At 43.5% G+C, this 25,491-nt stretch overlaps 1 protein-coding gene across 6 annotated transcripts in view; it reads right to left on the bottom strand.

Moving 5' to 3' along the window:
- SMARCD3 (SWI/SNF related, matrix associated, actin dependent regulator of chromatin, subfamily d, member 3) overlaps nt 1–25,491 on the bottom strand; it is a 1,904,082-nt gene that overhangs the window by 319,653 nt on the left and 1,558,938 nt on the right. For 5 of the 6 annotated variants that reach the window (XM_044067567.1, XM_044067569.1, XM_044067564.1 and 2 more), the window contains one exon: nt 9,601–9,762. The exons of the other annotated variant lie outside the window; for it this stretch is intronic. In XM_044067567.1, the coding sequence (XP_043923502.1) occupies nt 9,601–9,762 (162 nt within the window). The remainder of the gene's footprint in view (nt 1–9,600; nt 9,763–25,491) is intronic. 6 annotated transcript variants of the gene reach the window in all.

Raw genomic sequence — 25,491 nt, 5'->3', positions numbered from 1 at the left:
TTCCCTCACACACTAACCCCCTCAGACAAACACACACACTTGCCATTCACAGGAATCAAACCCCTACCTAGCTATGTTATGACACTTGAGACGGACGCATTAGCAGAGCGCGCTATTCGCATTACTGGGAGGTTTCCTTTCTCCTGCTGTACTTATAGGGTGCTGACATCATCAGTGTTTAGAAAGGGAATGTGCATCCTGTAGTGTCTTTTCCTATTTGCCAAAAGGGACATTTCCCTCACACAGACTTACACACACACCAACCTCACACACAGACACACTGAGCACTTGCAGGATTTGAACCCCTACCTAACTATGTAATGACACTTGAGACGGACGCATTAGCAGAGCGCTATTCGGATTACTGGGAAGTTTCATTTCTCCTGTTGTACTTATAGGGTGCTGACATCATCTGTGTTTGGAAAGGGGAATGTGCATCCTGTGGGGAAGCAAACACCAAGCACACTATGGCTAAGCTGTCATTCCCTAGGGCAAACAGCCTAGTGTTGACCTCTACACCATTATGTTTAATTGTCAAATGCACATTATTTGTTGCTGATAGACTGTTTGCATATCTTTATTGCCATAGCATTCCCTGTTGGTATGAACAACCTCTGCATCTGTGGAAACTGTTTGCATATGGGAGGGATCCACTATATCACGTATGTCTCTGTAGTCATTTAACTGTGTGCACTGGGCAGACTGCTGTAATGTGGTTGGTTCCTGGCATAACACATAACAATACCAGATATGTGTGTCCCACTGCTAAACCAAGATTTGGACTAAGTGTGTGAGCATGCCCAGTTCAGCCTTCCCATGGCATGTTGTCAAAGTGTGTGAGCATGCCCAGTGTGAGCATTCCATATGTTGGACTCTGCAGCCCACCACATTTGTGGATGTGTGTGAACTTCACAAACTATCACCCGTTCATGGTTGTGGATTGTGTGTCATGTTGTGTAGTTACTGTACAACTGCTTTGTGTGTGAACACAACAGGATTATACTGTGCCTGCAGTGTTTGCATGGGATACTTTGCATACAGTTGTCAACATCCTTTCACACTGACCTAACACTGTAGTACTGTATAGTGTACTGGCAGTACTTTGACTGTGGTGAACAGTAACCTGGGCTTTACTGCTATCACTGCTTTACATTTCGATAGTGGGCACAACAGCCTGGTTGGGGCCAGTTGTGTACATCTGACCATGTTGCATTCTGTTCAGATATGAACTACTTACACCAGGCTTGTCCAACATTGTTAGTGTATTCCACAACATAGGTGTACAATTGCAAACACTAGCGATGTGCCCTAGTCCATGGCTAATGCAAGTTGGAGAGTGTGTTTGTCCTTCAACACACATTGTAAGGAGTTTGCCATGACATCTGTCATGGTTAGTATACTGTGCCTCTGTCTACCTGTGACATGACAGTGATACCCAGGATAAACCTACCATCTTCCGTCCACCCATCAGGATTCCTATTGAGGAAGATTGATAAGTGACTCTATGGGTAGCCTGTGCTGAGGGTTCACTCATGAGTGGGAGTGGCTTCTGTGTTATGGATCACACAGTACAGCTTGTCCTATGTAAGTCAGTGCTGGGGTTCAGGTCTGTCATGTGCATAGCTCACTGCCATTCAGATTGTACTATGTGCAGCATTTTTATTGATGCCAGCAACACAGGCAACACATGGCATCTGTGTAGGCTGATTGATACTCCTGATGAGGTACTGTTGGGGACTTTACAGTTGATGGAGGTGTCTGCTGAGGTACATCCCACAGGGGCTATTGTAGTCGATTGTACCACTGATGCAGGAGGACTGCAGAGCCACAATGACCTCCCCTTATGTAGATCTGACAGCCTTCATGATTAGGTGGGTATATGGTATGTTTCTGTAAACACTACAGCACATGTTTGTCCAATGCAGGATATCTATCACCCTGTGTCCCCAGGTCTCTCATTACATGTTAACTACATAATGGGTTAACACCTATGTGGTGATTGGTGGGCACTTACTGTATATCCACGGGGGTTGACTATACACGTTTCTGCACTTAGCTTGCTGACATAGCTATGGCACCAGTTGTCTGTTTCTATGTGGCCCTTTGTGGGATGCATGTGTCAGCTGGTGGATCATATGTGGTGAGCGGTTTGTAGTCCTCTGCAAACATGTTAGGACACAGTCCTTCCATGTTTGCCTGTACCTATGGGACATATATACCAGACGAGGGAGATACCAGGATGGAGCCTTGTGGGATGCCAGTTATATCTGGTTTGTAGTCTGACATGGCTGAAGCATGTCTGACCATGTCTGTTCTGTCCTTGGTCTGGTTTGCAACCCCTCTACTGACATGTGGGTTTATATTTACGCTGGTGAGCCTATCTATACTGAACATGTAGGGTATTGTATAGAAGCCTTTGCAAGGTCCAGATACACTGTGTGGAGCACATTGCCCTCATCAATGACCTTAATGACTGTTTCAATTGAGTCCAACATGGTTAGGGGCAGGATCTGCACTTGAGGAGGCCACACTGGGTTGGGTCCGGTGTCAGTAGGTCCCCAACATCCATATGTCTGTGGTACATGCTGCTCCTTTCCATAGCTGTGCAATCTGGGCTTCTCATGATTCTGGGGTAGTACTGTTCAGTATCCATTCAGGCAACACCTTTGTTGAGAAGGACCACTGTTGTTGTACACTGCTCTTTGGGTACATATTCTGTGGTACGGCTGACATTGAGCAGTAGTGTGGTTTGGCATTCCATTCATCTTAGACTCCATGTTGCACTAAGCCCAGGTCACCATCTCATACCATTGCTGCTGTGTGTTTTGCTTTGGAGATGTTGTCTGTTACCTCAGCATCTGCTATGTCAGGGGGCCAGCAGTCTGCTGGGATAGCTATTCTGCATTCTGGGGGTGGGGGTTTGCACTGCACCTGTCGGGATGTATGTTGGCAATATGTGTGTGTGTTTGTGGTATTTGTGTGATTCAGGGCATATCTGTGAATTCACAACATGGCTCCTACCATCAGTTGTGTAAGCCTTGGGATTATCCTTTGTGTCCTGTACAATTTGTATCTACATAGGTTCATAGGTTCATACTAGGCTATCCACCCTGGGCATTTGTTAGGCTAGCCAGAGTGTGTGTGGCTTTGAGACCCCTTGCTATGTGGATATTATGGCCATGTATTATTTGCTTAGCTGTGCCTCTGTCTGGACATGACACAGTGAAGACCCCCACTGTAACTCTACAATCATCCATCCACTTGGCAAGATTCCTGTTGAACAGTGTCAGTGAGGGGCTCTGCCTAACATGGGGTGGGATTCTGGTCCAGGGTGTGTGGAGCCTCTGGATTATGTATCTGTCCCATCGGCACATCCTATTTCATTATTTGTTGAGGTTGACATCTCTCACTCTCGCAGCTCCAATGGATATGTGTTGTCTGGGGTGGAGCATGTCCATTACTCCTGTGTTGGGCATGGCCTCCTACAACAGGCATGCAATGCCTCTGTGTGGGCAGTCTGTGACTGGAGTCAGCTGGGGTGTCTACAGCCTAGCAGCATATGACATATATGTGTGACACTTTATCCTCTTGGTGAGGTACCTTTGCGGTCTTTCTAACTGCTGCAGGTGTCAGGTAAGGTAGATCCCATATGAGGCATTGTACTGGATTATGGGTGTGATTGGGATAAAGTATAGGAGCACAGTGACCTCTGTTGCCATAGATGTGACTCCTTTCCTGATACAGTGTCACATGTAGACAGTCTTCCTAGCCACATTGGCAATGTGGGTGTCACATAACAGGTTACTGTTCACTTGTGTCCCTTGGTCCCTGGTTACTCCTTCCATACATAATGGTTTACCACCTATGTGGTATTTCGTGGTACCTTGTTTGGTATTTGGTGGGACATTCATACTGTCCAGTGTCTTCAGGATGGTTGGGGGGGGTTATTGTGTGTGAGAGTGCGGTCTGTAGCATGCTACAGACTGCACAGCAGTCTTGCCTACAGTTAGTTGCACGTGGGTGAACTCCACTGCCTTGTGCATTGTCAGTTACCTGGACGTATGGGTGTCTGTGCTGCCTATGGTTACTCACCTCCTTTTATGTAGTGTTCCAGGTTTTGGGGCCATGACACATGGTACATGGTATAACCTGGTAGTGCTGGTGTGCTGTCAGGAGCCTTGCAGCAGGTTTCTGTCACTGCACAGACATCGATGTTCTCTATTCTGGGGATGGCCTCGGGAGCATGCATATTGGGGTGTACACATCTGGCATTGGTCAGCATTTCCCTTATGTTTCTTCCCACTTATGTTTTCTCGGGTGGTGGGTCAGTCTTTTCAGCCTTGCCTACAAAAAGGCTGTGTGGAGGTGGCCAAGGCCTTATCCACTATTCAGACGCCCAGGGGTAACAGGTGCAGGCCATCCCATGGGCAGCTGCATGGCTTGTCAAGCATGACATCCCAAGCAGACAGACATTGGATCCCCTTGGAATGACACCAGTAAGTGTGCTACTTGCTATGACTGATCATTCCATGTTTCTACTGTGGCATTATTCTTGGTAAGGGTAGGTTGCTGCAAACGGTGAGTGTCATACCAGCCTGGACTACATAATCAGATAGCTCATCTGTGTCACTTTACATGTAGTCTAGGGCAGTACATCTCGGGTCATTCACACCAGCATGGACTATGACTGCATCATATTTCTATTTGCTTTGGAGTGACCTTCATATTTCTGTTATGTGGCATATTGTGGCGGCCTACAGGCAGCTTACTGTACCCTTTCCTTTGTTCAGTCTGCTGTGGGACAGCAGTGTGTCTGACTATGGAGTCACCTATTACAACTGTATCGGGCATGTTGTTTCTCCTTCTGGCCTGTGACTGTTTGGCACACCAGCTTTGTGTGCTATGTGTTGCATGTGCTATGTTTGGAGGCTGTTTCATTGGGTGTCTGCTTTAGTGGCCTCTGTTGGTGTGCTGTGTGTGTGATTTCTGCCTCCGGGAATGTATTTCTGTGTTTATGTGTTTGGTTTGCAGTTGTGATAGGTCTACGTGGGTATGTGTTTGTGGTGTGTGTGGTTACCTTCTCCTACTGACTTGTTTTGGGGGTACTGAGTTGGGGGAGCTCTGCCTCCGGTTTGGATGGATGGTTGCATCTCTCACATATATTTGTATTTCTTGGGTGGAGTTGGTTGTCTGTGTACTTGGGGCAGGTGTAACATTGCCTCAGGATTCACAGATTCCACTTGTTGTGCCTGGCCTTACTGGATTGCATGTGTGGACAGATTATATTGCCATACTACTGATCAGTAATTACGTCATTGTTCATGCTTGCTCTATCATGTAGTAGCTTCCTCATTCTCTTGCATGTTTTGGTTATGGCTGGTGTCCACCATGCCAGATTTAGGCACTGTGTCTTGTTTTAATTTGGGACTGCATAATCCAAGCATTCCTGGCAGTGTTCATGGAATGGCTGTCTTACAGGTTCTGAGGCGTGGCCCATATTTTGCACCTGCACGGGACCTTTCATGGATTCCACATCAGTTTGGAGGTGTGCAAATAATGCTTAGCACATGTTTTCCACTGTGATTTCCCGGACAGGGACTGTGGTCAGGATTTGTATATCCAGTGTGATTACTATATGGTCTGGTGTTACCAGTGAGCAATGCACTTATCATCTTGACATCCCGTACCCATGTTGCTGATTATCACATCCAGTATGCTTGCCCCTCTTTTGGGTGTGCTACGTTGTTCCTGGGCCTTTTGGTTTGTGGATTCAATGACCTTTTGTCCTACACTGTTGCAGCTGGTATAATGCTCCCAGTCTATGTGTCTGGGTATTTGCAGTCGCCCAATATCATGTGGTTTGGAGGACTTGATATATTCATGTATTCCAGCATGGGCCCGATGCAGTTCCTGGTGTTGGGCCAGTACTCTGTAGCAGGCTATACACTGGGGGGCAGTTTTAGCCACTGTTACTTGAGCATGGCTAGTCCATGCTGCTTTTTGTTGTGGTACCAACATGGGGTGTGGTTATCCTTGACAATTCTTGCTGGTCACCCTCCTTTTGTAGCTTGTTCCAAGTGTTGAGGATGTACAGCACAGTATGAGGTGTAACCTGGTAGTGTTAGGGTGCTGTTGTGAGCCTTGCCTCAGTATTCTGTTACAGCACAGTTATCAACATTCTCCATACTGGGTGGGCTTAGTCCGCATGCATCTTGCTGTTTGACCTTATCCCTTATCTGATTCTTATCCCTTCTGGTACCTATGGAGATAGGTTTGTGTTTTGCGCCTTCCTATTCAGGGCACACTGTGCATGACAACAGCCTTTGCCAGTATCCATACGGCCTGCACTGATAGGTGCACGCCAGTCCTGGCAGGTGGTGCATCATGTCATGCTCAGCATGTCATCCCAGACTGGCACACAGTGGGTCCCCTTTGCCTAACTGCATTACTTCAGAAATTGTTGCACTTCATCATCTCGTTGTCCTGTTGTGGCATGCTGCTTGTTGAGGGTAGGATGTTAGACGGGTCCTCAGGTGTGCATATGGTACTTGGTGTTACATTACTTGACACATAGCATTCATGCCTCAGGTGGTGCTGCAGGGCTGCCTCTGTCGGATGCACATATTACACTTCCCTGTACATGTTTGTGAGCAGGTTGTGTCACATTAGGCATCCCTGTTACTATATGGTGAGTCGGAGGGGAATCATTCCCAAGGTTCCTACTGAGCCAATGTATGTGCTATCGTTGCCTCTTTGCCAAGGCCAGGGCATACTGGGCACGCCTCCTTCTGCCTACTGGGGCAGGCTCAGGTTGTTCCTCCTCCGAGTCACGCTGTGCCTGTGGTGGCCTTGGCGATGGTGGGGGCTGTTTGGCCCAGCCCTATGCTGGTCCTGCTGCAGCTGTTTTCGCATGATCATATTATGTAGCATAGCACATACCATGACAATTTGGGTACATGTAGTTGGTGTGTACTGCAAGGCTCCACCAGATGTGTCCAGACACCGGAACCGTGACTTGAGCAGCCCAAACACACGCTCTATTACATTACGTGTTTGTGCGTGTGCCTCATTATGGCGTTCCTGTTCAGGTGTGTGTGCGTTTCTGATGGGTGTCATCAGCCACGGCTCCAGTGCATATCCTGCATCCCCACTAGGTGTCCGTGTGGGATGTCCCCATTGGCAAATGTCTGGTACAGCTCGTCAAATGCCAGATGTGGGAATCATGGTAGCTCCCAGGACAGCCGGCACACACATTCATTATTATGCCCTGGGCATCACACACGACCTGGCAGTTGATGGAGGGAAGCCCTTGCGGTTTATGTAGGCCCTACCCGCTCTCCTGCTGGTGCTTTGATGCGTATGTGCGTGCAGTCTATGGCACCCAGTACCTCAGGGTATTCTGCTATTTGCTGGAAGAGACGATGTTGCTGGCCAATACCTCACGGGCATTGGGGAAGTATACATGATCACCGACATGTGCTGACATGGCATCCAGGAACTGGTGCAGTACCCTGGAAGCTGATGCCTGTGATATCCCCATCATATCGCCAGTTGGTCTCTGGAAGGTACCTGTTGCTAGTATTCTTAGGCCAACACATACCTTGGTTTCCACTGGGATGGGTTCCCCTCTGTTGGTTCTGTGTGTGAGGCGTGGCCTGCACAGCTCTACTATTTGCTGCAGGAGGTCTCTGTCCACTCTATAGCGCTCTACTATCTCCAGCTCATGTAACCCGTGGTAGGTGACCCTGGGCCTGTACACTCTTCTCCGTCTCCTCACTGCGGGTTGTCTGGCACCATCTGCATTGTCACCACCCTCAGCAAGTCGCCTATGTCTCATTATGACAGCTATGGCAGCCCCTAACATTTCTGCTCTGAGTTCAGCTTTTTCAGTTTTCACTTCTGATAACTTAACTCCTGCCTTGCAGTGTCTCTTGAGAGAAACATTCTGCACTGCTGTTTGCAGAGTTTTAAGTGCTTGGCTGGCCTAGTATTCTGCCTGTGTAATTGCCTGCATCTAATTGTTTTCACCTGCTAGCTCCAGCAGTATTCCCTGCTAACTTCCTAGTACATCTGTTGCTTCCTTTTTCCTCTGTTTCCTCAGGGTGGAGCCGTGTTCAAACCAGCAGAAACACGCTCACAGTGGCTTACACGCGCGCACACATACTTACACAGTTCAGAATCTGCTTATTCGGGTTTAAACGCGTGCACGCCCGCGCAAACGGTGTTAAACATCTCCCAACACGCTCCCACTGCCTTACACTCGTGCACACTGCCTTACACGCGCACACACCGTCTTACTCGCGCTTCATGGCGCGCACACGTGCGCATACACGTCCAGCAAGAAACTTTGGTGTAGGCAACAGTGTACACCTTCCATTTCTTGGCTTTCTCATGTTTACTTGGAGGCACACCTCCTTCCTTGATACCTCTCTGACATCTGTCATGTAACTCTACCTTCCAATTACTTTTATCCCTTTCTGCCATTCCCCCCTGTGATGTCACCTATCTCCTACTCTGTTCCTCCCCCTTCTGTAACTCTTACACTACTCAGACTGTGCTCATTTGCTATGTGACAGTGGAATTCAGTATCCTTATCCTAATTTGCATCAGATTGCCTACTAATGCTTAGTTACATCTCTTAGACTTGGCTTCCCCCCTTGGCAACCACTACACGGTGGCCATGTTGGTTTTCCTATGCTGGTCCCTCCATTGACATTCCATGTATTGCATAAAACCTACATTTGTAGGTTTAAAACCTTCGTTTTTATGTTTTATGCAGCGCAGCCCGTTTGCATGGGGCTGCGCTGGGTTTACATCGGCAATTGCGAAAAAAAAAATATTTTAATATTTTTGCATGGTTACATTGCCAATGGCCACATATTTGGCCATTGGCATGCTGCCTATAACATATGCACCCTTTATTTGGAGCTGACATGGCTCCATTGCCGTGTTTGCAGAAACGTACTCAGTTGTCAACTGAGTACATTTCTGCAGCTAACACGGCTCTTACACGGGCTGTTCTTGGCTTCCTGGATCGCTAATCAGCCTCATTTGCATGCTATTCGCCTGCAAATGGGCTGGTTAGCTTAGCCACTCCGTGTAAGAGCCGTGTTAGACTGACTCTTACACGGACTTTGGGCTGTTCCTGGATCGCGAAGGCTACATGGAGTCTTACACTACTCTTAGACTCCGTGTTAGCCTTCGTGAATCCGGCCCATGGTCTAGACCATATGAACTCCGAAAACGTGACATTCTCACATACAACATAAACTTCATGTGGCATGTTGACAAAATCATGCAGTATGGTGACCACGCCATCAAGACATTTTTTGGCATAACAAGCTATACAATAACTTCTTAGATTACTGCAGGGATGTTAGTACTAAAAATATCAGAATTTTTTTTAACTTTGGGATGTGGCTATCGTATAATTGTAAAGTGTGTGTATGCGCTACACTCCATTATCATTCTAAATAGTCTACAGTACTAAGAATTAGGCTGGCTAAATGCCAAAAACTACTCAGCTTCACTACTACCCATGGAAACAGAGCAGGACTCTAGCAGCATTCGGCCTTCACTCTCCAAACCCAGTCAACTCACCTGCTGAAAGTACTTGTCACAGTTGATGTACTCCTTGTCATGGGAGTCCTGCAATTTGTTTGTTTTGATATACTGCCAGAGGGCCTGGATGATGGATGACCGTGTCTGTGTGTGGATTCCTAAGAGTCGGGCAAGGCGTGGATCCAGCTTAAACTGTGGAGGCTGTGGATTACAAACATACACAAAAAAGCAAATATATAGTTTAAATGAGGAAATGTAGTCAATCAAACAACGTTTAGAAGCTTCAGAACTAACAGCCTTACATGTTGCCTTTTTTTGTAATTCACTTACAGATTCATTTATTTGATAGCTAACTTGATTATGAGTAAAATTCTAACTTCCTGGCTATCACCACACTGAAAGCTGTGTAAACTACCTTGGTGTCACATGCACTCCCTGATGAAAGTCTGCACAACACTACAGTTCTGACAACCAAACTATAGACTCCCTTGTGAAAACAGAGTGCACTGTCTCACCAACATCTATTCCTCTCACTATAAGGTTATGTGGAAAGTCATCAATACCAGCAAGCTATCTACTGTGATTTGCATGTCTTGTGGTACACAGTTCTTATAGATGCTTCTGTTTGAATATACTCATCAGTGAAACTAGATCACATATCACAAGGGTGGTGCAGTGGTACAGCAGTTAACACTGTCGCCTCACAGCAAGAGGTTCTCTGGTTCAATTCTCGGCTGGGGTGCCTTCTGTGTGGAGTCTGCATGTCCTTCATGCATTCGTGTGGTTTCCCTTCGGGTACTCCAGTTTCCTCCCACATTCCAAAAACATGCGTCTGGAGTGTTTCTCCTCGGGCCTTTGCTGAAAATAGCCTCTGTCCTAGTCAACAAATGTTGAATAAACAAATAAATTAATTAACATATCATTGTCTCAGTATTGTGTACTAACTTTTCTGTCATAATATTCTACCAATACTGGAGGAATTATCTGCAAAAAGTGAAGAAGTATATCTACATTCCAGAGTCTGTATCTGGAAATACAGGACATATGTAAATTTCGGAGTCTCTTTATCTGGAAATACAGAAGTACAATTCACAGTAGGAAAATGGTTCATCTGTAACTATTAGAAAGTATTTAATTGGAAGGAATTCCTGCAGAAACCTGGAAGGTTTGCATTCAGAAATTTGACTTGTTTTTTTACTGTGGGAACATTAGTATAGAAACCTGAAAATGTGCAGGGGCCACAGTTCCACTGTGTTACACTGAAATTATATTCCATAAAGCTTCTTCTGGAAGAAACACAGAGGTTTAAGATCCATCTCTATAAAACGTAAAACATAAAGTGTTTTGCAGGGGACAAGCTGCCCTACTCTCATGCCATGTGTGGAGCTTTGTCCCTCCCTATCTCTTCACTTATATACACTTATTCCATGGTTACACAACTGGAGAGAAAAAAGCCCATCGAAAGTGAACCATGGTCATCACACAAAGTGAAAATGTACAAGCAGTGATTTGCTATGGGGACCAGTAATTGCGGAGTTCAACACTGGAAAACTAAACTGAACAAGTTAATATCACATCTATTTAACACTTGGTGAAGGGTAGGGAAGCTGTACGCCACACTGCTGCATGTTGCAGGAGGAAAAAACTATAAAGGTAATTAACTTGTTTACTTTTCTTAAAGAGGGGTAAGACAAAATGGCAGCATTTACGGAAATATTCAGGAAGTATTGTAAACCCAGAAAGAACCTGCAATTTCTAATACATTTCTTCTTTTCAAGAATGTAAGGTTCTGTGGAGACTACTCATGCTTATGTTACCAGGCTAAATGTAAGAGCCAAAGACAATGAGTCTGCTGAGTCACTGGTAGTGAAGTCCACTGGTCATAATACCTCACTAAAAGAATCACAGGCCTAAAGCAGATGCCCTATGTTGACCGTCTAAAAAAACTCCACCTATACTCACATATCATCTACTCGGAGGCGATCTCTGCTTAACATACAAGGCCATGTCAAACCCAGCGCTGTTGGACATGCTACACTTAAAGAAATCCCAGTCCCTCAGAGACACATGCTCCAGGGATCTAAACCTTGTCATCACAATGAACAAAACATGCTGGAGGGATAGGTTCCTGACTCAGAGACTCCCCAGACTCTGGAATAGACTGCCCATACATGTCAAGCAGAGCGCCTCTTTGGCCTTCTTCAAAAGGAACCTTGATGATTGCATGGGAGATAGGAAATTCACCCCAGGGATCATGTCAGTCGCCCTGCTAGTCAGGGGTCCAGGGAAGTAAATACTGTGGGAAGAAATAGCCAGGGAATTGTTATGGCTAGGCTTGTATAGGCCCTAGGGCTGATAGCCTAGTACCAGCCTATGAACCTAATCACTTATTTTCAAATGGTTGCTCACTGCCTGATCTAACAACAGGTTCAAAACTACCCTCTCTCACCCCTCTCCCAAAAACTTGCCAAAAATTCAACCCAAACCCCTCTCCTGATAACTCACCACTCAAAACTGCAATACAGTTCAACTCTTTTTTTGTAGCTTGTATAGCATCTTTAACTAAGGATTCTTCTACATCTAATACATATCACCACATCCACTTTCACCTTCAAACCTGTGCCCACATCCTACATGAAACTATCTATTTATTTACTTAGTTACATTTGTTTACCAGGAAATTCCGACTGGACACAGGTCCTTTTTCAGCGAAGGCCCGGGGAGAAAAGCTCCACAAGTACAATAAGAAATCTTACAATAGAAAAATGTTACAATGTTACAATAGAAAACGTTACAATGTTACAATAGTAGATGATTTTACAGTAAACAACACGGCATGCAAAATACATGGCACAGAAGTAAGAACAAACAACATCAAAGGGTAATGAGTATAAGACAGCATTAAAATTGACAATTAAATGATACTTAAGGATTAAGCTGATAAGATATAAAGAAATAACGCTGTACTAAGTGGCTGGGAATGTAGTTAGTTGGGGTTGGAGCAAGGGCAGAGCCAGTGTTTTTTTAGGTGAGACTTGAGAGTGGTTTTGAATAGACTGCGAGATGGTAATTTGGTTACAGAGGGGGGAGATTGTTCCATGGTTTAGAAGTAGCACAGGAGAACATGGCTTCTCCTTCTGAGTTTTTGGGTTTGGTGGTAAAAAGTAGATTTTTGCTGCTGGACCTTAGGGGTCTAGAAGAAGAGTAGATTTGGAATAGGTTTTGAAGTGATGACATGTTATGGGGTGGTTTATTAGTTTGTGGGCAAATGACAGTTGATTCAGGTGAAGAAGTTGAGGGAGTTCAAGCCAATCAAGTTCCCTAAGTGAGTTGCAGTGGTGGCTACAGTAGGATGCGCCTGTTGCAAACTTTGCAATTTTATAGTAGCAGAATTCTAGTCTGCTTAGGTCAGTCTGTCTAAGGTTGGTAAGTATGGGAGTGGAGTAGAGTAAGGTGGAAATTAGCTGGGAGTTGACAATAGTGATCCTGGATGTCTTAGCTGGGTATTGTTTGTTTCTATAAAGTGCCCCAAGTTTTTTATGAACTTTTTTATGGTAAGAGATATGTGGAGGTCGAATTTGAGATTGTTGTCAATTTCTATATCTAGATGTTTTGTGTGGTCAGATGGGGAGATGATGGTGTTGTTCTTGGCATGAATGTTGAAGAAGGTGGAATAGTGCACAGATTTGGAGGGTTGAAAGGTAAGAAGTTTGGTTTTGTTTGGATTGAGTGGAAGTGGGCATTGGAAAGACAGCTTTCTACAGATGTGAATGACTCTTGTGTGATATTTTGGAGTTCTGGTAAAGTGGGGCAGAGCACATGCGAGTGGATTCATCTGCATATTGTATGAGTGTGGTATGTTTGGTGGAGGTATGAAGGCTGTTGATGAAGAGAGAGAATAGTAGGGGCCCAAGGATGGAGCCTTGGGGAATCTCGAGAGAGACTGGGAGATGAGAGGATAGCTGATCTTGCCAATCCACTGATTGCTGTAGGCCAGAGAGAAGAATATTGAGAGATATCATATCAAAACCCTTTGATAGGTCCAGAAATATAGCAGAGGAGAATAGGCCATTATTTTTATGGTGCAGGATCGTGTTGGTGAAGGAAAGCAGGGCAGTGGTGGTGCTATGAAATGACCTGAAGCCATGTTGGGTTTTGAAGAGGAGGTTGTTAGTTAATAGATAGTTTAGTACCTGAGAGTTAATACATTTCTCAAGAATCTTGGAGAGTGGGTAGACAATAGCATTGGGGCAGTAGTTGGAAAGGTTGTTGGAGGAGCCACCTTTGTGTAGGGGAATTATGTGTGAAATCTTCCACAGAGTAGGCACATAGTTTTCTGATATGGAGTGGTTAATTAATATGGAAATTGGATAGGCTAGGGTGTCCACTGCTATTTTTAGGTATTCTGAGGGAAGGTTGTCAACTGCGAGTTTAGTGGGCTTAAGGTTTGTCAGAAGTTTTTTATACAGGAGATGGGTACTTTGGAGAAGGTGAAGGAGGGGGGGTGGGGGTTGGGGTTTTGTGAGGGGCAAGTGGATAAGAAGACTTGTTGTTTGGCTAGTGATAGACTGGGTTCAGTGAAGTGTATGTTGAAGGAGTCAGCTATAATGCTGGAGAAGGATGGGATGGTAGGTGGGGGGTGCCTTGCTTACCTGGGTGGAGTACGGAGTTTACTGTGGACCAGAATTGATTAGGATTGTGATGGCAGGAGTATTGGGTAGACTGATAGTAATGGGCTTTAACTGTTTTTGTTTGCTTTTTTTACTTTGTTACGCAATTCAAGGAAGGATTGAATAGCAGAGGGGGTTTTAGTTTGGCGCCATTGTTTTCATGCTTTGCCCCAGATTTTTATGAGTCCCCAGGTGTTTTTTTGTAGCCAGGGGGAGGTTTTAGTTTTAACTTTGGCATATCTTAGGGGAGTGTGGGTGTTTAGGATGTTGAGGAAGGTGGAATTGAAGAAGTGGATGGCTTTGTCTAGGCTGAAGTATTTTAATGGTGTCCAGTTACAGTTTTGGAGGGAAGAGTTGAAGGAATGGGGATTAAAGTTTGTTGTATTGTGGATTTGTCTATGGATAATTTGATTGGTGTTTTTTACATGGTGTTTTAGGAGGAAAATGGGGGTATGGTCACTGAGGCTGTCAGGTAGACATAGTGGGGATTTTTGTTGACCAGTATCCAATCGAGGATAGTGTGGTTGTTGGGGTTTTTATTTACATGGGTGGGAGACTGTATTAGTTGGGAAAAAACATGTAGATTTAGGTGAATGGTTGGGTGGACATTGTTACAGGACAGCCAGTTTGCATTAAAGTCACCACAGATGATGGTTTCTTGGGGAAGAGAAAGATGGCCCAATTTAGGAGGATTTCTAGAACAGGAATATTCTGGCCTGGGGGGAAGTAGCAGCTGATAATGTTTATGGGTTTTATTTGGGTTTAGTTTGAGGGATGGTGTATAAAATTTCTTTCTTTCCAATCAGGGGGGCTGAATTGTTGACAGCTTGAATGTTAAGGTGGTGTTTAAACATGAGTGCTATGCTGCCACCTTCCTTTGATAGTCTGTGTTGAGGATCCTATAGCCAGGGGGGAGAATTTCCTCACTTCTGATGTGGGGTTTGAGCCAGGTTTCAGTTAGGAGGAGGATGTCTGGGGAGTGTGTTTTTATGGTGACATGTAGGTCTTGGGTTTTACTACATACGCTTATAATATTTAGGCACAGGATGAGGAGATCAGATTTTTTTTGTTGGCTGTGATTAAAGAGAGGTGGGGGATATTTTGAAGGAGGTTAGTGGTGGGGTTAGAGGAGGTTGGGCCAGGGTTAGGGTCGATGTCCCCGCTACAAGTTAGTTTAGAGAGGGAAGCCAGTACAAGTTTAGTGTAGATAGTAAGGAGTTTGTCATATTTTAGGGATATTTTTTACTTAAAGATAGATGGCATTTGGTATTTGAGTGGGACTATAGAGATGGGGTTTCTAGTGGCTGGGGAAATGTAGTTGTAGAGTGGGTGTTGGAAGGAGGAAGATGTGAGGGTGCAGTGAAATTGGTTTTGAGAGTTAATTATGGAGGTGTGATAAGATGTTAGGTGAGCAAGGAGAATGTAGGTAAGAAGAGTAAATATGTTGAGTAGTAGCTTGGCTGAGCAATGCTCGATGTGTGGTGGAGTAAGGGAGGGTGCTAACTGGGGAGTGGTGGAGTCAGAGTCAGAATAGCCCTAGTTGGTGGTAAAGTTGAAGGAGTGGTTATGGTTCAGATAAATCTAGATGTAGTGGGGGGGGGGTGTAATCAGTAGGCAGGGTGGGGCACGCAGTGAGCCTGTGCGAGTGGGGCCTAATCCCCAAGCAAAGGATACTAAGGTATGTTACTACTCTGTAAAAGATTTTTAGGCTTTTCTTGTTTAATTCACTTTTCTTGTTTAATCCGCTGTTCTTGTTTAATTCAAGAATAACTTATCTGTATATTAGGTAGGTTTTAGGTTAGACTGTGTTTTACATTCAATTTCTGGTAAGGGGGCAGGAGGGAGATTAGAAGTGGGAAAGTGAGGTGAAAAACCTAGTGTTCACCCAATTGAGTATGCACAGCCCTTTGCTGTAACACTTTAGGCAGAAAAAAGCACATACACTTTGCTTTTTTTACTCTTAAACAAATTAAACTGTGCTCTTCTTCAGCTGATCACCTTCCAAGCGAATACCTAAAAACAGCAGCCAATAGCATTGCCTATCCTGCCTCAATCCTCATAAACAGGTCAATCCAGGAATACCACGTTCCCTCTCTCTGGAAAATGTCACACATTATCCCTCTACACAAAGGAGGAAATTCAACAGACATTAATAACTTTATCCTTATAGCAATCTTAGCTCCCCTCACCAAAATACTTGAAAAATGCATTAAAACAAATTTCTAGACTATCTCCTGAAGTAAGAACTGCTATCCCCTACAAAACATGGCTTCCATCCTTCCCATAGCATTAGCACTGCCCTTCTAATCTAGATAGACACTGTCAATAAAGCTAGAGATAATGGCAAACTAGTCTCTTCCTTATTTTTAGACTTGTCTAAACCTTTGACAGTTTGTCACAGCAAACTTCTATTTCAAATGTCCTCACTAGGTCTCTCTCAGCCCACTTTTCTGTGGTTCAAAAGCTACTTGTCCAATAGGTTATCAATGATTCCACACTCTCCTTACCTCCCAGTAACTACCAATGTGCCACCAAACTCTATTCTTAGTCCCTCCTCTTTAACATTTTCATCAACACTCTGTACTTCCACACAACAGGCCACCCTAATACAATATGCAGATGATTCCACTCTCATTTTCACATCTGACAACATGATACACCTCCAAATTACTCAGGAAGCTTTAACAGCAGCTGAAACATTTCTTAGTAACTCACATCTCATGCTCAGGGAAAAAAAGACCAAACTACTACTTTTTCCCCCCAAATCCCTCTCTCATGAAAAAAACAAAATTTAAAGCCTTCTCTCTTGATAAATGCAACCAGCGATGTCACATCTCATAGCAAATTATTAGGGGTGACAGTGGATGATAATCTTACATTTAACCTGCATAGACACAACTGCTTAAGAAAAACTCATAAAAAACTAGAGATGTTTTACAGAGCCAAAAGCTTTCTCATCGATGCAACTAAAACTATACCTCCCACTACTTATCTCTTCCCCATCTTCTTTATGGTGCGCTCATCCCTACTAATATCCAGGCTTCACAAAAATTAAAACCTGATCAATGCTATAACAAAGTTGATAAATTTGCAGCACATACCCCTTTCAGAACCCACCACTCTATAGCACTGAAAAGCCAAAACTGGTTATAACTGCCACATTAGCCAACATATACATAACTTTTTACCACCTATAAAATTATCCCGCATCCGTCTGCCTGTCCATCACTAAAAACATTCTACATACCTATGTTTCCAGTCAGTCATTGTGATCCAGTGACCAAAAATTCCTATCTCTCTACAAACTTGCACATTTGCTGGGCATTGTCTGTACTCGTACAAGGTTGCTAAGGCCTAGAACTCCTTACCTGTATCCATCAGGTCTTTACCTTCCCTCCTATCTTTCAAAACTACTCGTAAAGACTTCCTAGCTAAAATCTGGCTCTGTGCTTGCTCAAAACCAGGATAAACTATATCCCTTAATATGAACAAGCACCTTTTCATTCCTTATACTTCCTGACTCTTCCTTCTTCACTTACTTCCTTACTGCTATCTAATTCTCTTCCCCGACTTTCTCTCTAAATATACCATAAGTCTGTTTTTCCCTCACTTCACACTGCAATTCCTATTTGTATTAGACTAACATATCTTTAATTTCTCTACAAAATGTCTACAAGTCCTTTAAATATTAAATGATTGCTGTATATCTTGTATCAGTTCTTAACCAATGTTTTTATATTACGTCTAATGTGTTATAATTATTTAAACTACAGATGTTTTTGTTTTATTTTTAAAGACTGTAAAATTATTGTTCTTAAAATGTTTTGTAATAATTTGGAATTTTCCTCCTCGGGGCTCCACAGGAAATGGGTTTCTACCCAGTTGGACTTTCCTGGTAATTAAATGTCAATAAACAAATAAATAAATAAATTTGTAGTACCTGCTGCCTGGAGCCTGCCCATATAGGTCATGAAGTATGATCCTGTTTTTTTTTTTGGTGTGCCTGTTAGACAAGGTACTCCACTTAACATGTGGCATATTTACGTCCAAAAGTCAACAATGTCTTGACTTAATTCAAACAAAGTAATTATCATACAACATTCATTATTATAATCACAATCTGTGAAGACCTTTGTGTGCGAGATTTCCAGTCCTATAACAAATAAATACTGACGATACTCTATTGTTTATCACACTTGTTATGGCATCCATGTTGTAAACAGTTGTAAATAGTGTTATGCTAACAATATACCCCCCTTCCTCTCTCATTATACTCATAAATCAGACATACATGTTTTCCTCTATTCATCAATCATCCTCTGGTTAAATAAGGATAATTGTATCTTATTTTATATTACATTAGTTATTATAAGGGGGTTTCTCTAGTACTCTCTATCCCTAAGATTTATGTTTTTGATTTTGCAAATCTGAGTGTTTAGGATAATAGTTAATCCTTTTTCTCCTTTTATTTTTTAGTGTATTTTCCTAGGTGTTGCTTTGTTAGGGTATAATATGTATGCTTACTCTCATTGTTACAATCTCTTTATATAGCAAAGACTGTTATTTGTATATAATGTATTATCCTTTTTTGTTTATGTTTCTGTTTTTCTTTTTTCTTTTTATGAAAGTACTAGGAAGCCTTAAACTGATACAAGCACTCAACTCTCCTCGTTAATAAGGAGAAATTAATCATAGGCACTAAACAGCCTATAATTGCAAAGTACCTTGCTAAGGTAAGGGAAAACAGCTCTTGTACTTTACAGAAAAGAGCACCAAACCAGGCATGTCCAATGGTCAGCTTCCGGTGTTTTCTCCTGTCCACCTGGTGGATCTGGGCATAATGGGGCAATGCAGCAATTGCCTCATGCACACAGACAACCCTCTCCTGCTACCATCCAAGACTACAACCTGTGAGAGATGCACTTACATAGCCAAACTGGAAGTAAAGCTCTCTCCACCCAAGACTGTGCTAGACAGTCAAGAGGAGAAGGTTAACACCCGCACTACACCTCAAGCAACACATAGCCCCTCTAAACCCACACCACCAACACCTTCACATAGCAACACTAAACCCTCATATGCGGAGACCCTTAACAGAAACCTGCCCAAGCAACAAGGACCTCTGAAGCTGAAATGTAAACAAACACCAATCACAACCAAAGTGTCACATAGGTCACAACACCAGTGTGCCACCCAACAACAGCACCTAAGGAAAGACAACATACCCAACACTTTAGTCATAGGTGACTCTATAATCAGACACACTGATGTCCCACTCATCAGGCTGAACAAGGAGAAAATTACAGTCAGCTGCCTGTCAGGTGCCAGGATCCACCACATAATGCATGCACTCAAGTCACTCCACAACAAATACAAATATGACTCTGTCATTGTCCATGTTGGAGTGAATGACTTGAGACAGACTTCCCTGGACTACATGAAAAGAGACACGGAAGAGCTCTCGGATCATGTGGCCTAGGCAGGTATGACCCTAGCCCTGAGTAGCATCCTGCCTTTGCCCAGAATGATATCACAGTATAAGGACAAAAAGGTTGACTTCAACAATTGGCTAAGCTTCTGGTGTCATTCAAAGGGGATCCAGTATCTGTCTGCCTGGGACAACATGATCGACAGATCACGATCTTTGCCAGAGATGGTCTGCACCTGTCGCCCCTGGGATTCAGGTTACTGGCTAAGGCTCTTGCCACCCCTATAGTGCCTTTTTTAGGCAAAGCTCAAAGGACAAAACCATCACTATAACAGGTACAAGCATGCAAAATCTGAAGGTAATGCTACTCAATGCTAGAAGTCTAAACCTCAAAATGCACTCTCTCGAGGCACTCCTAAAAATGGAGAACATCGATATCTGTGCAGTAACTGAGACCTGGTTCAGGGCTCCAGAGAGCACCCCTACAATACTTGGCTACAACTCTTACCACACTTTTCGGCCACCAAACCAGGACAGAAACACTAAAGGTGGAGGAGTGTCCATATTCATGAAGGACATTCACACCACCAGGCTAGTTGCCTAACAAAATGCGTCTGAAATTCACCAGGTGCAACTAACGCTAGGTAAGACTGCAATCCAAATTGTAGCTTGCTACAGATCCCCCACCATGCCCCAAGATTCTCACTACACCTTTCTAAACATACTGGAAAATATTAAGATACAACCAAACACGCTAATACTGGGTGATTTCAACTAACCTGCCATTAACTGGGAAAACTACTCATGTACCAACACCTTTGCCCAATGGTTCTTGGAATTCATAAATTCCAATGCCTTGGATCAACTAATCCATAGTCCCACCAGGGGTTCCAATATCCTAGACCTGATCATTACCAACATGGGAAATCGATGCTCCACGCCTATGGTCACCCCTCATTGGTCAGGTCTGACCATAAGCTAATCACCCTTGACATCCACATCTCTCCCCCCACCCCCCTCAGTAAGGAAACTTCCTCCAAAAAAAAGGAAGCCAATCTGGTGGTTCCCTGCCATAAACAAACTTTACAACAAAAGGAAGAAACTGTTGCAGAAAAGAGGAAAATCCCAGGATGCAAAAAAACTCCCTTACCAGCCTCAGTAAGAAGCTGAGATCCCTCATAAAATCCTCCAAAGCTACGAAAATAAAATTGCCAAAGATCATAAGATAACCACAAGGCATTCTATAGCTATGTCATGAATCTAAATGGCAATGCTCAGATCTGCCCTGAGCTACAACAGAATGGCATTAAATATACTGATCCCAAGGATATTGCCAATATCCTGGCAGATCGATTCAGTGCCAACTTCACCCCCCTCTCACCCCGTACAGGGCCCATCTCAATACCAAAAGATTGCCAAATTCCGGTAATAATGGCCAAATAGGTAAAAATTGCACTCTCCAAAGCTAATAATACAGCATCCATGGGACCAGACGACATCCCAGGCTGTGTACTACATGAACTACAAAATGAACTGGCACCTCACCTAAGTGTCAAGTTTAATCATAGCCTCACCTCAGGCTTCATGCCCACTGAGTGGCGCACAGCTACAGTTATCCCACTCCACAAGGGGGGGATCCACCTTGGATCCTGGGAACTACCTCCCCATCAGTCTGACGAGCCTGATCTGCAAGGCCATGGAACGTATTATCATGGAACTTACAAACAAAGACATTGGCAACCTTCAAACACTGGACCCCACCCAGTTTGGATTCATGAAGGGCCGATCTTGACTACTGAACCTGACTGACTTCTTCTAATCAGTCTCCAGAGCTGTGGACGAGGGTAAGGCAGTCCACACAGCCTATTTGGACCTCTCCAAGGCCTTTGACACCATCCCCCATTCTGGAATCATAGATAAACTTACTAAGCTGGGCATTAATCCCTATGTCACTCGATGGGTTGCCAACTGCCTTAAAGACAGAACCCACACTGTAAAAGTAGCCGACTCCAAATCCAGCCCCAGACAAGTGACAAGTGGAGTATCTCAGGGTTCAGTCCTGGGACCGCTCTTGTTTGGCATCTACTTCTCTGAAGTACAGGCCAACACTAAGGAACTCTGGCTATCAAAGTTCGCAGATGACTGCAAACTGGAAGCCATTATTGAATCCCCAAATGATGTGGATATTCTACAAAAGGGCCTTACAGAAACAGATGCTTGGTGCCAGAGCCATGGGCTCAAGCTTAATGCCAAGAAATGTATAGCTATCCCTTCTGGGATAAAAACATGTACCCATGAATTATCACATAGGTGACAGTGCACTAAACACTGAAAGTGTGAAAAGAGACTTAGGGACACAGGTGGACAGTGGTCTCTCCTTCGATAACCACATCGACACAACAGTCAGGAAATCCTTCTATGTGGCACACCTCATCACTAAGGGCTTTTCATCCAGAAAAAAGGAGGTCATTGTCCCACTGTACTCATCACTCATTAGACCCATTATAGAATAAAATGCCCCATTTGGTATGTACCTCTCAAGACATCTTTAACAACTGGAAAGGCTGCAGAAATACCTCACTAAAAGAATCACAGGCCTAAAGCAAATGCCCTATGCTGACCGTCTAAAAAAACTCCAGCTATATTCTGTTGCATATCGTCTACTTAGAGGCAATCTCTGCAAACATACAAGGCCATGTCAAACCCAGAGCTGTTGGACATGCTACACTTAAAGAAATCCCAATCCCTCAGAGCCACACGTTCCAGGGATCTAAACCTTGTCATCACAATAAACAAAACATGCTGGAGGGATTGGTTCCTGACTCAGAGACTCCCCAGACTCTGGAATAGACTGCCCATACATGTCAAGCAGAGCGCCTCTTTGGCCCTCTTCAAAAGGAACCTTGACGACTGGATGGGAGATAGGAAATTCACCCCGGGGATCACATCAGTCGCCCTGTTAGACAGGGGTCCAAGGAAGTAAATACTGTGGGAAGAAATAGCCAGGGAATTGTTATGGCCAGGCTTCTATAGGCCCTAAGGCTGATAGCCTACTACCAACCTATGAACTTATTTGAAAAAAAAAAGCCCAGTCTCTCCCATTCTAAGGATTGCAGTAACACTTTTGTATTTCTTCCCCTCCTGAGAAAAAGTCTGGATGAAACACTTCTGGAGATTATGTTGCTGCAGTAAACTCTCAATTAACTGGAACTTAAGCAACCAGGAAAAAAAAAATCGAAGAAATACAGTACAATTTTCATGTGTTGCATACCTTATGTTTTTAGAGTTTGAGTTTTAAAAAGGTATATAGGAATAAATTCCCTCTATCCCCAACCTAAGAACAAGGCAAACCATAGTACAGGGCACAGTATTAGTCAGGTCTACTTTTAATAGTAACTCTCAAGCAGCCAGAAACTACAGTTATCCGGCATTTAACAATCCCCATGGGTGCTGGTTAACTGAGAGTTTACTGTATATTAACTCCAGTATGACTCAGAGAGCTTTCTAATCTCCTTGTTTAAATGTTCATTCTGATACTCTGATCATTTCTATTATGCAGATAATCAGTAGCAATGAAAGACTGGGGTGAAGGGGGTAATTGCCCCAGTGCAAAGTGTTAAGGTGACGTGATTGAAAAGCTAGCACTTTTTTTTCTGTACCAAAATGCTGATACAGAAATGCACTTGAGTTCAGCATTTTTCCTGCTCTTCACTTGAACAGCTGGGAGTTGTGGATTGGTTGAATTACTGCAGGAAGCCAATTAGCTTGAAGAGGTGGAAGGGGCACATGGACTGGGTACTGTACTGTACTGGACTGCAGGAATCTGTCCTGCAGTTTACAGAAGTCCTTTTTTCTTTCTCTTCACTTGAAGAACTGAGGTGGGTGGGGCACTACCTCATGGGACCGGAACAGGGTGCACGTTCAGCTAGCTATTGCACTGTATGCAATTAAACCTCTTCTTAGTTATCTCCCCCTTACTTCCTACAGGAAATACACTTTGGCATGCCTGCATTTTAGCCAAGGCTCTTTCTGTACCACATTCCTGCTACTGTCACAGTATCAATAGTTATTCCTCCATGAAAACAGTTTTCTTTGCATAAACAGTAGGTAACGGTACCCACTGCCTCCATGTTTTCATACAGGTAACAGTACCCACTGCCTCACTGTTTTCATACAGGTAACAGTACCCATTGCCTGCATGTTTTCACACAGGTAATGGTACTGACTGCCTCCATGTTTTCATACAGGTAACAGTACTCACTGCCTCCATGTTTTCATACAGGTAATGGTACCCACTGCCTTCATGTTTTCATACAGGTAATGGTACCCACTGCCTCCATGTTTTCATACAGGTAATGATACCCACTGCCTCCATGTTTTCATACAGGTAACGGTACTCACTGCCTCCATGTTTTCATACAGGTAATGGTACTCACTGCCTCCATGTTTTCATACAGGTAATGGTACCCACCGCCTCCATGTTTTCATACAGGTAATGATACCCACTGCCACCATGTTTTCATACAGGTAACGGTACTCACTGCCTCCATGTTTTCATACAGGTAACGGTACTCACTGCCTCCATGTTTTCATACAGGTAATGGTACCCAATGCCTCCATGCTTTCATACAGATAATGATACCCACTGCCTCCATGTTTTCATACAGGTAATGGTACCCACTGCCTCCATGTTTTCATACTGCCCCCTTTAACCTCATATGGATATACAATATAATTGATTTTTTCTCTACTTATCAATGATCTTTTCTGATTTGTTCCTACATTTGTCATCTATTTTGCTTATTACACCACTGTTTTGAGGGTGGCAGCCACAATGTCCCTTGACAATTTTCAGTGCCTTTCCATTTGGCTAAGTTAAATGCTTAATAATGAATCTATTATAATTGACATCCAAGATATTGGATCCTTTCTTAGGCAGATGCAGACTTTCACATCAATGGAAGCCTGAATGACTCCAAGTAGGTCCACTTACTGAACTATAATCTGCAAAGTATACTGTCATCAGTCACTTCCACAAACTAGCAGCATCTCTAAGTAGTAGTGTATGTTCATTGACACAAATTTCTTCCCAGATACACAAACTCCTCTGATATTTCTCCTAACTATTTCATATTTTCAAATATCAGAATGAAAAACATGGCACAGCATAAAAGAGGAGAAACTGCAGTGGTATATCAAAGTTTAGAAGTAGCAAACATGAATGGAAATAAATATTTAGAAAAATGCTCATGCATATGCACAGACTCAAATAAATCACTAGGAAGCTTTCACAAATGCCAATTCCTCGTGCTGTTAGTAGCTTCTATTTTGTACTACATTGTAAAAAAAAGTTCTTGAAGACTATAAACATATTGGAGCACAAAACGGCGAAAGCCTTGGTCTTTGTTACACAGAGTAATTTTACAGAACATGTACTTATGTGTTCCTCCTACACTCTTTTAACCTACTTAGTGAGCTATAGAAAAGGTCTTAATCCATCAGTCTTTGCTATGTTCAGTAACATACTTGTTTCCAAAACAGGTAGAGGTGAATGTGTGTCAAGGCACTATTCACAAACACCAGTGTGCAGTAAATGAGGGCTTTTATGCAATATACCTGCATACCAAAGCCCTTAAGGGAGTTTGTGTAGGCAATGTACTCCATGCATACAGTACTTATATGCAAACTACCCTTTTATCAGTTGTCTCTTCTATTGCATTAACATTGGCAATGCTTAACAGTATCCACCTTGCTCACAGCTTCTTTATCAATATGGCATATTGCCAGCTATGGTAACAGTACAGCAAAAATGTCATCTAAATTACTTAAAAT

Source organism: Protopterus annectens, chromosome 3.part1 (genome assembly GCF_019279795.1).
Source record: "Protopterus annectens isolate FY-2018-M chromosome 3.part1, PAN1.0, whole genome shotgun sequence".
NCBI lineage: Eukaryota > Metazoa > Chordata > Ceratodontiformes > Protopteridae > Protopterus > Protopterus annectens.
Note: the sequence above shows the minus strand (reverse complement) of the source record. Positions and strands in the feature narration are given on the sequence as shown.